Source organism: Alligator mississippiensis, chromosome 2 (assembly GCF_030867095.1).
Source record: "Alligator mississippiensis isolate rAllMis1 chromosome 2, rAllMis1, whole genome shotgun sequence".
NCBI lineage: Eukaryota > Metazoa > Chordata > Crocodylia > Alligatoridae > Alligator > Alligator mississippiensis.
In genome coordinates, this window is record NC_081825.1 from 90858908 (window position 1) to 90876830 (window position 17923).

General features: G+C 37.5%; 1 protein-coding gene across 16 annotated transcripts in view; it reads right to left on the bottom strand.

The window, feature by feature from the left end:
• The window catches only part of RAPGEF2 (Rap guanine nucleotide exchange factor 2), a 333613-nt gene that overhangs the window by 107730 nt on the left and 207960 nt on the right, over positions 1-17923 (bottom strand). For 2 of the 16 annotated variants that reach the window (XM_014593981.3, XM_019481446.2), the window contains exon 1: positions 5755-6245. The exons of 13 other annotated variants lie outside the window; for them this stretch is intronic. In XM_014593981.3, the coding sequence (XP_014449467.1) occupies positions 5755-5814 (60 nt within the window). In that variant the 5' untranslated portion in view covers positions 5815-6245. Of the gene's footprint in view, positions 1-5754; positions 6246-17923 lie in introns of those variants that run through there. One more of the 16 variants, XM_059721925.1, reaches the window with a different exon arrangement.

Below are 17923 nucleotides of genomic sequence, written 5' to 3' on the forward strand. Positions count from 1 at the left end.
AGTCTCACCAATTGCCTACTGCCAAGAGATATCTGTAAAAACCACTGGGAAAACATGTGCCACTGTCCCACCGCAGCTATTTTGTTAGATGAAGTGGTAGAGATCCAAATGGTGACTAAAGATTCCAATTCTGCTCCTGACTTATGTGATTTTCAAATTTCACATCAAGGAGCATCTTTTTTTTCTTTCCAGTTTGCCTTCATTTTAAGGATAGATACACAACAAAAACCTATGTTAAAAAAAACATACTACAAAGCTTGCATTAGTCAAGCACTTAAAAGTTAGGAATGCCACAATTAAGTTTCCCTGTGCAACCTTGAATACTGTTGTATGTACCCATTTTGATAACCGATTTACAAGTTCATACACTCTTTTTCTCCTGACTTATTCATTGCAAAGAACACATTTGCTCCAGGGAGGAATCAGAGTTGTACAGAGGGGGCTGCTGTATATAATATGTTTGCCTTACTTGTTGCAGAGTTGAAAGTTGTGGAATAAGACACACAGAATTACAGGGCATTAAAAGGATGGTTTTATGGATAAGGCAGCTGAGTAACACCTGGCAGAGTTAGATTTTTCTTCCCATCTCTGCCAGAAATATCATGTGGGATGAAAGGAAAGTCACTTAAACAATTTTTTTCAGATGAGAACATTAATTGTGTACTCATTTTCTTGTTGCCCAAACAGATACCTTAGGGGCCTGATTTACCGAAATGCTGAGCAGCCCAACCAGAGCTAAAGCCCTTGGGAGCTGTGCTTTGAACATCTAAAGTACTACATAATGTGAAATACTCTGATAAATCAGGTCTTAGATGTCTCAAACTAAGCTGGAAAATACCTACTAAATTTTAACGTTCAATCTCTGTGCCTCAGTTGCCATCTCCAAAATGGAATTAAGGCTACCCTCTCTTCTCACCAGGACCTACTGTGAAGATTAGTTAATGTGAATGAATCCCACTGATCCTGTAGTTATAAGCACCATAACCCCCCACAAACTAATTATGGTTTCAGGGTAGGGTTTGGCTAGTTATAAATAGGGCCTAGAAAAACAAAAACAAAGTATCTAACAACTGTTTGCTAAAAGAGAGGAGTCCATCTTGAGCACTATATGATGCTGGGTCTTCCAAAACACAACAAAAAGTATGAGATCACATAATTAAAAATCATATCATACACAGAGCATCTGGCTTTCTTATATTTCTAATCACTGGTATATTTTGGAAAACAGTCTGGTGACTGGTTAAACACAAAATCAGGTTCACTGGCCTTAACCAGGGTACTGTTTTAGAGTACATATAGAGAACAGACAGACAAAAATAAGCAGAGGATACTCTTCAAACTAGATTAATCATTTCGTTTTTAATGGTAAAAATAAGGTGCCAAACAGGAAACAGGTTATAGCAAACCTTAGCACAGTGCATAATTCACAGCAATGAATGCAAACCACCAGTGATAGCAACAGATGAGGGCTGGCCATTGATTTTAATGTTTTTCCCCCACAGGTATTAACAGAGGGGCACAGCCAGGTACCCAGGGCAAAGCAGAAATAGTAACTTCTGGTTCAAGATAGCGAACATGCAGCTACCAGTAGCAGTTTCCTTTTTTTTCCCTACTGCCTTCCCTTCCTATCCCTGCACCAGTCGGCACCTGGTGCGATTAACTTTTATCACCCTCCTCCCCAGTTAGACCACTGGATATGAAACCAGTCAACATACCACATGATGGTTTCTCTCATGCTGTCATACTTATGAACTACACCTTGTTTCAAAGCAAAGAGGGGAGCGAGCAAAAGAAAATTCAACTTTAGGCTTTCATATAAATTCGTTTTTTTTTAAGTAGATAAGATGCAAAGCAACATTATGTTCCTCCCTATGTTGACAAGGTCTACATTTCTTCCACTTAGTTCTGTGTTTACTTGATTAATAAGGGTACTACCGAATAGTCTTAAGACTGCATACAAAACTAGAAAAACATTAATGACAATGCAGACAAAAGGCTGTTCCCCAATCATCTTTTCAACCATTAACTTCTATCCTTGCATGACTTAACATGAGATCACCAATGCCTTGGTGGCCCAAAATGCAGAGTTAAGGATCCCTTATGCTCAGCATGCCAACTGTATCCCTAGTTTAAACCTGGTAAAACATGTCAAATGACTGACTACAACAGCTACATAATCACACAAGGATGAAGTCACTGAGCTAATCTGTCAGTGAAACATGTCCTTCATTATTTCATTTTATTTCAATGCAATACTTAAAGAAATAACCTTCATCCATTACAGCAGATTGTGCATGTGACTAGTGTGTTCTGCAATTCATCAGTTAAGTTAATCATTATACAATCATGAAAGCTAACTGTCCATCTCACTGTTCTCAAATGGAGAATTTATTTCAAGTGCTGTTATGCCTAGTCACCTACTGTAACTATGGATATAGTTTCAGTAAATACAACGTTTGGGGAATAAAGATAAAGCTGTCTATCTCCTTTTAGTTAAGTGCTTCTAAAAACATTCTTAGACAGCTTCAAGTGCTTTATTTCAATAGGATTTTTCAATCAATACATTTGGGACAAGATGCTAGGTTTTTATCTGACTTCTCTGAAGTTAGGTAGTTTCAAATGAAGATCACATATTAGGAGGTATCATCTCTCCACCATCATAACATGGTGAGGTTGGGAGAAGCTATCCAAAAATTGCATAGGATTGATGGAGACAACACCAGAAGTTTCCCCAGACTTCCTGCAGATGTAGCTTAACTAATGGAAAGCCTGCTGACCTGAAAGCTTGGTTTGATCCTCGATCATAACAATTAAAAATCAAGTCCAGTGATATTTTGAACAGATCTGTCTCTCCTTATCTCCCTATTACCTTCACAGTACACACATAGTTACTCTCTACTCAGGAGATAACAGGAAAAACTGGATTTTTACATAGCCAAGGAAGCTTACAGAGCAACATCGACACCCTCAGACTGGTAGCCTCATTTTGACAACACTTCCAATTTATTCCAGCTCACAAATGAGGAAAACGCAAGAAAAGAAACCTGATCCTCTTTTACCGTAGCAAAGACCCAAACGTTAGTTGCTTCTGTTTTAATTCCGCACCATATCAGGTGCCATGAGCAATGACAAGGCAAATGGTTTGCTCCTGTATAGTAATGCCACTTGAAATAACAGTTACAGTTTCCACAGGAAAATAAACCAAATCTTAAAAAGCCCTCTCTTGTAATCTATACTTCTACAGAATTCTATATTTGAACACAAAAGCCAAGTAATTTTAAAAGAAAGGTTCTCAAGCTGGCATTTAAATTATGAACACTGTATATGCTATATTAAATACTTAGCTTCATATCCATGGTCAGACAATGCTTAAATAATTACCAAGAGAGTGTTGCAGGAAATCAGGATAAATTACTCTTGAGATATGAACCTTAACTTCCACATCCCCTTATTTCCCCTCTGTTGTAACTAGTAATGCTAGCATTTATTTGAATTAGCTTTGACTTTAAGAGGGGAAAATGGGAAAAAGAGAAAAGTGCAAGGTGATAAATTCAAACCTTTTCAGGATAACAGGGCAACGATACATGTGGAAAAGCAGAATCAGATAATATCAGAATCTATCCAGATTCATTCACAAGTTTCACTGAGGGCATGAATAAGAGCAAAAGCTTTGCACTCATGTGCAAACTGTCCCGGTAGGTCAAGCAAGGCCTACTTAGGCAACTGCTGATTTTTCATAATTAATTCAATCCCATAACCCTGAGACTCAGTAAGGGTTAAATCATTAATAAAGTCTGCGCTTTTTTTTTTTTTTTTTTAGAATAGCAAGAAAAATATATGCATAGCTTGAATGGGATTTTTCTCCCTTCTCTTCACTAAGTCACCACCCAGTGTTAAATTTTTTTTACTTCTCATTTTCCAACTAAAAATCACCTTTGGTCCAGCAACAAGCATGGGTAGTTATTCTAAAATAGAATTTTTCATCAAGATGTGAGCAAGCAACAAGGATTTAAAATCAACCCTCTACTATTGCTTTTGTGAAAGCAAAAGCTCTACTCTGTACTGAAGACTTATGTCAATGTGTGATTTTCTTAATTTACATGCATTTTTCCAGCATGGCTACATTATCTGATTTGTTACTGACTGAAACAAAAAATTTCATTCTTATTTTCAATTTTTTTTTAAATCACCCTAAATTTGTTCTATATAGTAAGGCTCTTGTTACTTACAGTTACACTAATTTGAGATGGCTGTACTGCTATACGATGCATAATTTAAAAACATGTAGGTCTGTAGCATACCGAACTGATTCTTTTATTTGACCTACAACTAATTACTGCATCCTAATTAGACTTTGTTATTAGAGCTTTAAAAGTACACTCTTAGAAGTGGGAAGAGCAGGAAAAATGATGAAGTTGAAAACTGAGCGACCACCACTAGCAAACAACTTTACCATTTTCAATTCCATTTGCAATAGTACAAGCTTCTTCAATCAGACCTGGCAGACCTTGTTTCTGAGACTTAAAAGTTTCCTAGTCTCCAGTTTTCTCCTATATAGATCAAGCTCTATGCCTCATAAATACCCAGAGTTTGGTAACATGAACGCCTTGATAGAAAGAATATGAAATGATTGTACACAAGATAAATCACATGACCAAAAACATTTTTCAGTAAGTTTCTGCAACATACCTACTATGTACATTAGGAGAGTTAAAAAACCTGCATTCCTAAAACATTACTAGATTAGTTTCTTCTTTCTTGTATATATTTACAATTGAGTTTTCTTTTATTGAACATACAAATAAAACATATCCTTCCCTAAAAAGTTCTAAGCACATTTCTCAGTATTTCTAATTGCCAGATGCATATCTCAACATACAGTATACCACGTGTGTACACACACACACACACACACACACACACAATTCTACATATCCTATACATACATCCTGCATGTGTAATCCAGCACATACACAGTATTTGTAAAAACCTTTTCAAATTACTAAAAAAGTAAGACTGAAAATTATACTGCATAATACATCTTTGGTGTAGTGTTTTAAGTAGCAGCATTAACTAAGCAGTTAGACAATGAAGCCAAACTTTATAAGAACAAACTAAGCTCACATTTTTGACACCTGAGGCCCTGAAACATAAGATTGCTGTTTTGCTTACGAGTGCATTTCTCACAAACAACAAACAGTGGCTGCTTATGGGATTATAGCATGACAAAGGTGTAGCTGACTCATGGGATCAATTATAAAGCACCAGTACTTATGTCTTTTGCCATTGCAAATTATTCTATATTTTCAGTCACTGAATTTTTAAGCTGTTAATGGATTGAGTATATTATTATGCAGGTTTGGTAATATGTATGTTAGAAAGAGAACACAGTCACAGAATAGACCTATCCCTAACATCCTCTATACTTATGTTACTTGCATATTTCTTAACTCTTAAAAACCTACGTTACAGGTAGAACTTTGAGTTGAATGCTTAAAGCCTCCTGACCAAGAAAAACACTAACTTTTTTTTAATTTGGGAGTGAATATTTAAAGAGAATCAAGATAGGTATTTTTAGGCTGAAGCAGTATGGAACACCAGTGATTAATCAAAATTCTAACACTGCCTCCCGTACAACTTTTCCCCAAACATTACCATTAAATCAGATCAGATCATCAACAGCAGCAGCTCCCACCTAAATACAGTTTACTGTGATAGTGTCTGGATAGAACAAACAGAATTTGCAGTACTTACTGAATGTTTCTCCTGCTGGCCCATAACTCCATGGTTAGCTGGGACTGCAAGTGGTTTCATAATGAAGAAACATATGCTGAACTGAATTTACACATCATGTACCAATTTCTTATGGATGGCAAGTCACCCTCTACAGCATCAAATTAAAAAAGAAGGGGGGAGGAAAAACCAAGCTGGAGCTTAAAGTGTCACTACTAGTAAGCTCAAAAAACCTCTCACACTTGTAGTACAGAAAAGCAATCCAAACAACAGTGTTAGTCTCCATTTTTGTAACAGCGAGAGTCTAAGCATGTCAGGATGTGAAGAGCGTGATGAAATCCTACACATCCAGCATTTTTCCAAGGGAACAAGACCATTCCCTGAGACTGAAGAATGGGAAGAAATGAAAAAGGAGGAAAAAAGCTAAAATGGCTGACTGCACAGAGACTCCCTCAAAAAGGGCTTAATACAGTATTATATTAGTCAGGGTGGAGGAACCAGCCTCCAGCATTCAGCCAAGCATTGTTAATACTCCTGTTTCATTTGCAAGTCTCACACACACACACATTCTCAGAGCCCCCTCCTATGCCCCCTCTCTCCTTCCCCCCCCCCCAAAAAAGCCAGGGCAGAGCATGCGAATAGGGACCTCCTCCCTGGCTACTAATGATGCTGACAGAGCGGTGACCAGTGATCTCTGTTCCACTCAACTAACCAAGTTTGCACAATTAATCTTAGCAGCATGACACTGATGGACATTTAATTTCACGATGTTTGTCCCTCACAATCAAGCCAAACCGATCTACCACCAAAAGAGTCAGTAACAAAAATACAACACAGTCATACACACAAAAACCCAGAGATCCATGAGTCTGAATGTAATACGCCAATATAATTACGTTATTGTGCTTACTTTGGAAGACCATGGCTGCAGGCAGTTGGCATAGCAACGCACAAGGAAAGCCATTTCCTGGGTAGAAAGAACGCTTCCTTTTCTAAATAAAAAATTCCTCTTAGGATACAAACGGCATTGCTGCTTCCTGCAGAAAGCAAAGACACTGTAGTCTGTCTCTTAACCTGCACAGGCACACTCAATGCAGTTCTAGTGATGTAAGTGGATTTCTCTCTCCCTCCCTCTCCCTCCGTACACCGAAATATTCAACTCAAATGGAAGGCACATTCCTTGAGGTTCGCCCCCTCAAATCCTTAACCATTTCACTCATTAAGGTAGAGATGGACAATTCAGATAAAGTAACAAGCTCTTGCCTGTATTATATCAGCTTCTGTAGGTCAAGCAAGCCCCAGAGGGGAGGGATCCATTGATTGCTGGCTCCAAAGAATATCACAGAAGGCAGGATGGGAATAAGGAGCAAGACTTACTTCAACTAGCTCTGAACTACATACAGTTTTCCACCAAGGTGAAGATAAAGCCGTATGTTTGACAACACCATCTTTCCCCACCCAAAAATAATGCTGCTGCAAAGCGATAGACATCTCTATCAAGCATTTATAAACAGCACTCTTGACAAGCTTTCATGGATTTTCAATAGACAATTTAGATACTACTCAGGCTGCAGATTTCTGTGCACTGGTAAAGGTAATGTCTTGAATTTTCACAAACGTCAATTAAAATCGTTTTGAATACATATTACAGTTCTACAGAGACATTAACTAAGCAATTTCCATTAAAACAATGGAGTATACAATCTGGAGAAAACGGTAACATAAGAAGAATGAGTCTGAGTTTCAATCATTTGCTTTTCGGAGGAAAATTACATTTTAAAACAGCAGTTTACCCAGTCACTCCCCTACGCAGCACATTACATCTAGCTTTATATTCGCTGCATCATGTTAAAGAGAGGAAACTATAATACAACAGGGAACATGTTCAAGCAATAAAATAAATGTCAGCTGTATACAACATAAATTTTAAGAGTGCCGTGAACTGATGACGCTGTACACTGTTAAGACCAAGACATTGCCAACAAAAAAACCTGCTGCTCAGCCATTAAGCTTTTATTTGGGTAGAATCTGATCTCGTCTACACATTTACAACACATTCTTTAAATCAGAGACCATATGGGCAAAAAGCAACTTCACCATTTTTTTTGCTTTTGCTCTTGTTAAAAAAAAAAAAAGTATTAAATCTGCAGTCTATGAAGTTAAAAGCTGTTATACATGCATAAAACACACATGAAAAAATGAAACCTGACAGACACTTTCATGTAATCTGCAGCTGCCTCCACCAAATAACTCATCCTATAGTAATTGTACTGACTTGCTACATAGTGATTACTTGTTCTGACACTAATTGCCAGTAAATGAGCAAAACTTAGCAAAAATGAAGTCTAGTAATGATAAAAAAGAATTGAGGCATCTTGAACAGCTAAAATCTTTTTATACATCTAAATTTAAGGGGAATTCTTTCATGTTTGGCACATTTTAAACAGAAAACATTTACGGGTATTTAATTTAGCACATATCCTTGATTTTCTAATATATGCTAAAAGCTGTTGTTTTAAAAGTTCATGAAATATTATGCTTGATGTGGTTCTATTTATACTTATCCCCACAAAGAAATAAAAAAATGTGAATATTTATAGTACTTTGAATAAACGGAAGGGCATAAGGATCCCTTACAATGAAACTGACAGAGTATTTCAAAACATTAAACATAAGCAGCTGAGTGTTATGCATTTTGAAATGCAGTTCAGCTCAGTGTTATATTATCCCATATATGGAGTTTATGAAGTTTCTGGCATATAAACATCAAGTAGTAAAGCCAAAGTATCACATGTTTTCAGAGCAATTACAATCTACTGCTGGTCTAGCTTGGTGGCCTTCTGGTTGCCATGCCCCAATTAGAAATTGCTGCATCACGACCTGACTAGTAGGGAATTAGAGTTCTACTGAGACAATTCTTCACTCCTAGGTGTGCGTGCAAGGAGAGTGGGCAGGGGAAGAGGAGTGCACCAATCTCTGGAAATATAGGCACATACATTACATTTTACTACTGAATTAGAAAGACAACTGATGAACTTCAAAACTAAGTTAGCCAAGCCATTTGCAGTAAAAGTTTGGAAAGTAAAGAGAAAATATGAACTGAAAAGAATATGGAAAGGCAAACAATTCTCACATAGCAAGACCATCAATTTTCATCTCTACAGAAAATTCTTGATGCAGACTCTGAGTCTTAAATGAGAAAGTAAACCAATGTATACAGAACATAACAGCAGTTTATACCATTTAACTTTACTTGAAAACATTTAAGTAACTGATGCTACCATGAGACCCAAATCTGATAAATTTTTGAAGTTTTTAAATTTGAATAATCTTGTGCCGTCACCCCAGCCCTTAACTTTACATAATACAATTTATGTTTGGGGCTGTATTTAACTGACTATTAATTTAGTTATCTTAATGTCAAGTTACCCATTCTTGTTCGGTTTTTCCCCCTATACCTCCACCCCTTTTCTTCCTGGCTATTGAATAAGCTTTATTTGATATCATTTTATGTACAATGAATTCTCAGAAAATAGTTACTGTGCTTTCATATACAGTATACTTGAACTTTCTATAAAACAAGGAAGAAATGTAATGGTCATTTATACATCTTAAATCCCACTTCAAACATAATAAGAATTCGACAAAAGATATCTAAACTGCTCACCTACTCTGGAAAGTTTCTATCACAGGTATCTATAAATAATTAAAGGTAAAATGCAACTTTCCTTTAAGCACAAATTGCACATTTTTCAGGAGGGAAACACACAGTTTTCTTTTTCCTCTTAATTTGATGGGCCATAAATGCTCAGTGATTGACAAATATCATATATGTGGGTTTTAAAAGATGCATCAAAATAAATGTTAATAAGGCCAATCTCCTTTAAATGGAACAGGAGGGCCATCCACTGCTACTGAAACCCTACTTATAACACATACCCAACAACATTTACAAGGGTGATGGTATTCCCAGCCTATCTAAGGGACCCATAACTGTAGTACATTTACTTTCAAAGTATATATCAATGCATTTTACCTTAGCAGCAGCAGCAGCTCCTGCTATCTGACTGCATTTCTTCTAACCCATAATCCAATTCCTAACTTTTATTCAAGTAATAATTCTATCTTGCTTACAGCATGAACCATGCTTAAAGCAAAAAAACCTATTTCCAATGATGGTGACAAAGGGACTGTGACACTGGATTATTTCAAAGTTTCTATTATCAAGTCATAACAGCTCATGACCACTTGCTGTGGTATTCATCAAAAATATTTCCTTGCACGAAGTGCTTCAGACACAAAAGAGTAACCTGTATATTCTTCTTGTTGAATTTAAAGGTATTAATACTTTCAACTTTTAAAAGATTAAATAAAAAGTAAGACTAGAAAAGAGATCTAACAGAGATGTCTTGAGGTTTTCTCATGTCCAAACAACTGTGAAAACTAAGTCAAACAAAGCAACTCAACAGTAAGACAGACAACTGTGATCATCATTAGGATGTGTACACACCAAATATTTACATGGCAGGAACCAAGGCCAAAACCCACAAAAGAACTTACATGCCTGAAGTGGGACTTGAGCACCTAAATGCCACTGAAATCCAAGATGAGACCTTTAACTCTCAGGTCAAGGGCAGGCAATTATTTCGGGCGGAGGGCCGCTTACTGAGATTTGACAAGCCACCGAGGGTTGCATGACAGGCAGCCAGGGGCAGATAAATATTAATTTTCTAAATTTTTTAGGGGCCCTATGGGCCAGATAGAATGGCCCAGTGGGCCGCATCCAGACCGCAGGCTGCATTTTGCCCATCCTTGTTTTAGGTGGTACTACCTTCATTTTTGCCAGGAAAGTCCACTAATTACTTAGTGATCTTGGCCCTGTATGCTGCCAGGATTGTTGCCATTTCGGGAAAGAAAATGTTCTCAGCACCCACCTCTTGTCTAGCTCATTTGGGAATGTACCTGCTGAATACCACTTCTCTTCAGTTTCCTGACTGTGGTCAATCCATTAAGTATGTTCACAGCACAACCTGAACTCCATGGTTTCACTGTATATTAGAACAAAACACAGCAGCCAAACCACTTGCATTCAGAAACACAGAAGAGGAGATAGTAGCCCCTTCCACCGTTATACAATTCCATCTTTATACAATTAGAACCGAGCACTCCCTCCCTCCCCAAATGAGTGTCACTGAACTAGAGCATCATGCTCTCACTTGTGCTCCCTTTCTCACCCACTTCTTGAATTTGGCTGGCATTGCTTTCTGAAATGGCACAGATGGAACTCATGTGGGATAGTTAGTCCTCATTCCATCCTCATCTATACCTTTACTCTGATGGTTCAGACATTATCCTGATGAGCAGAAGATTTTAAAACTTCCTCAGGTTGCGGAAGACATGAATGATCTAAACATTGACATCAGGCTCTCGCATAAAGGTGGGCACCCACTAGTCATCCTCCCCTCCCATTATGTCCTGGAAGAAAAGTGAGACTGTCTTTTTCTGAAACGGAAAATGTAGACACCCCACCCTAAAAAGGATCCAGGTTGTGAATCCCAGTCTCACATGGGTGCTTAATTCAGAGCTGTCAGATAACACCTATGCTCCTGAGAAGTATAATTTCAAATACGTTGCTCTCGTTATTTTGCTTTGACAGCACAGCCATCATTCCTCAGCATGCTCATTATTATGAATCTTGTTCCCAGATGCCATGCTTTCTCTATGTATTGTATAGTATACCTAAATTTTTCATGTTTGTGAATTCCACCCTAGAAGCCAGGCACCTACAAAGTAAATCACAGTGATGCTCAGCACTGCCACACTGAACCCCTATTGTGGATGTGGGCCTAACCCCCACAAAACACTGTTTCAGCATGTAATGGATAAGGCATAAAACCTAGAACAAGTTGTTCTTCAGCTGTGCAAAAGTTCTGCTTAGAAGTGTAAAAGGTAACAATTAGCCCTTTGAAAATATATTCCTAAAGTGGTGTCAGAAGTAATTACCAGGGTTCTTGTTATTCAGTCCTTCAAAAGATTTTTAACAACTGCTCTTATTCCACAAATTCAGATATTCATTCTCAAAAGCTTCCTTCCTTAACAAGTCAGAGAAATGCTTGTTATTTATGGGGTATCAACAGCATGCTATTCACCTTACTAAAAAGTGTGAAAACAAAGTTCCTGCCCCAAACACCAAAACCCACCACAAAAAACAAATGAACAAACAAGCCCTTACAGCTTGAGAAAGGTGACGCAAGCAAAAGCAATGGTTAGCTACGTTTAGTAATGATCTTTTTAGATTTTTAATCATCCAATACAGTAACAATTTTCTGTAAGGTGAAAGCAAGCCTCCCAGAAGTAAAAATGTTCAGACAAATTTGAACAAGATGAATAAAAAACTTTAAAGAAAGACAGAACAAACGCAGGAGAAAACACAGTGGGTAGAAAGAGAAGGAGCACCCTTGTCTATGAGGCAAAAACCCACCAAATTTCCCAACCCCAGATCATCATCCATTTAAAACAGTGTATTGCACCACTTTCACTGATCTTTTAAATCTTTTGAACTCTGGAAGCAATGGCAATACATCAGCTTACATGAAGAAATGTTTCCTTATGCTTCTTTTTCAAGTGGTAGCAAAGGACAGTTTTAAATTGAGTTTTAAACACAGACCCCTGTTGGGTGCAACTTTATTAGGGCCCAAGGAAATGTTTCTAAATATTTTTAAGCTTTCTTTCTCCCACCTACTCTTTTAACAGTTTGTCTCCTATAATGCAGCTGATGGGTATAAAAAGCAACAGCAGAAGAATGAAAGTTGCTCTAAATGCTGCAAAAAGGAATAAGTTTAAACAACTCAAATACATAGTCTTTCCTTCTAATGTGCCAGATTTACTACCAGCAATTTGAAAACACAAGATCACATGATCCTGCCTCAACCAACTGCATTGGCACTTGGTAACTCAACATTTCTGTTAGAACAGCACAGACATCCACATGTACACAAATATCTGCATGACCTTCACATTTTCCCACAACTTCTCTAAGTACTCAAAAGTTAATAAAGAGAACAAATTCACCAGAGAGTCTTTTTTTGTTGTTGTTAAAAAGTTATTACTTCAGCCAAAACACAAAGATTAAACACATATCACCCACCACTTCACATTTTCTAAAACATGCTGGCTGTGGCAACTGCATTGTTAAACTGATGAAGCTAATTGCAATCAATTAATATCCTGGCAACACCAAAGCTACAGTTACAATGGAGTAATGCATGCTGTTGTGATAACCCATTTACTAATGTTACAGACCATTTGAACAAATGCCCTTCTGTAGAGCTGTTACTGCAGATGAATCTATAATCCAAATCTTTAATATAATGACAAAACTTTAGCACAGTCAGACTGGTGCCTCAGTTGGGCTTGATACCCTGTTGTCTGCCAGTCTTCCCTTCGATTGCAGACTGATTCATCACCATGTGTGCTCAGCTCTCATTTTTGTAGTACAGATAAACATCAAAGCTCTCAAAACAGCAGCAAGGTGCAAAATGCACTAGAAGTATTTTAAACCATTAATTTTTTTCTAGGGCATTTGTCAGAAATAAAGGCATATGAGCCAATGGCTTGTGCTTCTTCTTTAACGAGCAGTGTCTCACTTTGGGGGATTTTTTAAATTTAGACGAAATAAATTACTCTGGGAAAACCTTGCCATAGTGACACTGCATACAGAAACCCCTTTTGGGGATTTTAATTTCAATAATGCTTTAATCAGAGTAAGTGTGCAATTTTTGCACATGAAATGTTACTTTTATATCCTCTTCTACACTCCAGTACTTTGTCATCGTGATTCCATTACATAAAAGTGTAAATCTGCAATATGTATACCATATGTCAACGTTTAATGTATTTTTCTTTGTCAGTCATTGTTATAAGAAAACGTTAATGATTTTCACATGCATTTCGATAAAAGCAAAATTTTACCATCTACATAAATCTAGAAAGCTTAATATTAACAAGGCTGGATTTTAAATTTAAAAGATTTTTTTATTACATTACTAAGCACTAACCATTAGACATTATAATTTGGGGATTTGTGTAACCAGCCTTAATACTGAAAACAATCAGAGATTAGTTTGATTTCTTTAACAGTCTTCTCTCATAATTAAAAGGCATTTAATACCTGAAGTTTCACTGAGTGTAGATATCTATGAGTTTCTCTTGGTATTTTACGAAGTTCTCTTTCTTTAGTAGATGGAGAGGGGAAGACAGAAATACAAGTAACTAAGAGGTCAGAATGAAGCTATTAGGGTTACTATGAAAAAAGAAAACATGAAAAAGAAACATGAGAAGGGTGACAGGTATACATGATCCCTTGGGGCCACAGATGATACATAAAAATCAGACATGAGCCCTAGTTTGTATTCCGTTATATGAGGCATTCCTCTCTGTATGGGGAGGAAAGGGGCAGAATATCTCCATGTTCGCTGAGAAGCGGATGAGATGAAAACCTAACTACAATGGATCCACATCTTATCCTATCAGCTTACTTGCAATGCAGTTATGGTTTCCAATTATGTGAAATGCTCACACTGTTACTACACCCCACAACAGAGCCATCAGCATCCCAAGATCTTACAGCTGCACCTCCAGAAATGTAATATACCTCATCCAATGCACCAAATGCCCTGATGGAAGATATGTAGGAGAGACCAGAGAACAACTGCGCACCAGAATGAATGCACACCGGAAATCCATCAAAGACAGAAACACCCAATTACCGGTGGGGGCACATTTCTCACAGGAGGGCCACTCTCTCTCCAATCTCTCAGTCCTGATCCTCAAGGGAAACTTACACAACACTTCCCAGAGACGAGCCTATGAGCTCCATTTCATCAACCTGCTGGATACTAGAGATCAGGGACTAAACATAGACATTGGATTTTTGATACATTACAGTCTGCCTGGCAACTGACTCCCCAGCCCAGCCCAGCCCCTGGCTTATTTACTTTTCATTCCATCCAGGAAGAGCACACAGCAACTGCTGAAGCTTCCTTAGCCTGATGAAGGGTTTTTGAACCCAAAAGCTTGCTTAATAACTATTCTCCAACCATTTGGGTTGGTCTAATAAAAGATATCAAATTCACCCAAGGAACCTTGTCTGCACATGAATTTTAGGCTCTCCTCTGTCCAGTGCATAAGACCTTCCTTGCTGGGTCTGGATAGCTGCTATACCTACTTGTTTATTAGTGCATACTTCAACTGCCATGTTGTCTATCAAGAAAATAACATGATAGGCTCTTTTGAGAGTCAGGCGGACTAGGCAATATTTATCAACCTCTTGTACCCAAAAACCCTTTACCAGTTACCAGTCTAAACAAGATGGTATCCTTTGACTGTTAATCTGATGAATCTGGTTCAGACGTCATCTGTGCCAAATGAGACCATCAAAGCAGGGAAGCACATTAATGTTTTTTCCATATCAAAAGCTAGCGCGGAGAGGAAGAAGTACGTTTCCTCAAACTCTAGCCTTCTTTAGAAACTAGCTATTTTCACTCAATTTTTAACAAATAGGATATTCTTATTAACCTTTTAACTAAAACACAACCAGGAATGCTCAATGGTTAAGATGATCAAATCTGAAACTTATATCACATCATCTATCTACCTGAAGATATACACTGTGCTGAAAAAAAATGAAGTCGTGTTCTTCAAGGCTCGCAGAAAATGACAAATTGTTAAAGAAACACGCCTGATGCAGGATATCTGAAATCTCTTCAATCTGTGTTCCTGGAAATCTGCTCCAATAGCTTCTGGAGTAGCTACTTAACTCATCTCTTGTATTCTGAGGTGGTGCAGCTTTTAAAAAGCTGCTTGTTGCCTATTCCAGGCTCATTAGTTGCTGGAAGGAAAGGACTCTTGTCTTTGTCCTCAAGCACACCTCTTCCCAAAGAACCCTAGCCCTACATTTTTTTTTATTAATTATTTATTTATTTACTTGTTTTTACAGAAGCCATCACTAGCTTCACCTGGTTGTCTCACAAACATTTACCCAGAGAACCTGTAGGCAACCATACAAGTTGCCAAAGATAAGGATGACTAGCGTTTCAGACGGCTGTGGGTGTGCATGTGCAAACACAGTCGCTGAAGAACACACCCTAATTCAGGTAACTACTATTCTAACTTACAAGCTCTCAAAATTTTAAGAGGATCAGAAATTACACAAGTCCTTTGAAATACTATGTATAATTTCCCCTGCAACTGCCTACTAATGTTTTCAAACCTATATTAAGCAAATTTACTTTAACTGTCAGCTTCTCATTATAAAACTACTAAAAAAAAATATATAAATTATAATGTTAGTTTTAAAAAATTCAAGGAAAAGATTTGGTACTACCAAAGCAATAGTGTTTCCATATACATACAGTTCGCCATCATTTTACATTATGAGGTTAATTTGGTGTAATTGTTTGCTGACCTTCAATCTTTCCTTTTCTCTCCTGAGCCTCTTTTGGAAAAGGCAACTTATGCATCTAACAAATAAATAATTAAATAAAAATGGGGTATTTCCTGATCTTCTAAACTCACTAGGTAACTTGGCTTATATTCTCTAAATTAGGACATGTCAGTGATAACAATGAAATACAATAAAAGTACTGAGTGTAAAATCAGTATTTTTCTGTTTTCTTTTTTTAAATCCAATGGGGTCGTATCACTTTTTTCAGCAGTATACCCACTACTACAAATTGCATTAGTTTTCCTTCAAACACCACTAAGTCTATAGAATCTGAAGGTTCATATAGAAATAGGACTAATTAATAGATTTTCTCCCCCCAATTGACATAAATGTTATTCAAATACAATACTAGTATTTCAACTACACCTGGCATGGAAAAAATACAATCACTTATTTTTCACTGTATTGACACCTTAGCCCTCTTATGTGGAAGTAAGAGATGTATACCTTGTTTTTTTTAAGGTATATGTTCTGATAATAAGAGTAAAGTTTAATGACTTCATGCCTGCCATCAATTAGATTCTTATCAGGAACAAGTATAAATGTGTTTGTAAAATCAGACTTCTGAAAATGAAGTTCTAAATAAATGAAATACAAATACACTGGCACATTGCAGTACCTCACTTTTATTTCTTTTTCCATAGTTAATATTTATTAGTTAATTTATTTTAGGTGTTTTCTTTCCCTCAAAGCATCTTCCCTCCTATACCCACACTAAGACATTTGACAAAACTTGTGAATGCTTTTAAGATCATTAACAAAAATGACTTAAGCACATTAGGAAGTTTTATTCAATGTAAATGGGACTTGAAAGTTTCAAGACCTCTTATTCATGCTTAAATAATGCAAATGGGTCACCTTGATTTGTGTTCAAACTACCCTGACATGCAGCTTTAGGCACCACACATTTCTGCCCAATATTTTTAACATGTTAAGTAGTCTTAACAAATAGAGGTTTAAAATGGAATGTGTATCAATTTGTTCAACAGCAGCTGTGATATCACTCAGGCAGAGGAAGCAGGATGTCTTCAGCTGAGATTCCTTATGATTTAGGGAGCTAAGGACTTTAAAATTTTGTTAAACATGTAATTAAGCATTGTATTTTAAACAGCTGTATTTCCTCTTTTGGAATATTAGACACAAGTGGCTTTTGAACACCTGCAGTTCACCCTTAAATACCACTTCAAATCAAATAGAGCTTCCAAATAAAGGAGATATGACTAAATCTCATTAATCTCAGATTTCTATTCTTATTCTCTCTAAAATGTTTAATGATTCTTAAAGTACAATAGTATATCAACACGGAGGCAGATCCAGAGGGGATGTAGTGGCACAATCTCACCTCCTTTTCAAACCATGCTGCTCTCCCTTCCCCTCTTAGCTCAGCAGCACCTCTCCTCCCCTCCTATCACTGCCTCCCCTGTCCACCACTGCCAGTGTCCCTGGCTGGCTCCAAAGGCACAGGAAGCAGCAGAACTACTCCATGCCTTCCTCTCCCACTGTGCTCCAGCCAGACTGCACAGGGAGCCAGGCTCAGTCAGGTATAGCAGCTTTCTCCTCCGTGCCCAGTCACCTTAAGTGTTCTCTGCCAGCCCAGGAGCAGGTCCAAGGAAGGAAAACCCATCTGCTTACTGCCTTTGTCCCCAGCTGAATCCAGCTCCCTGTGCTACCCATCTGTAGGAGGGC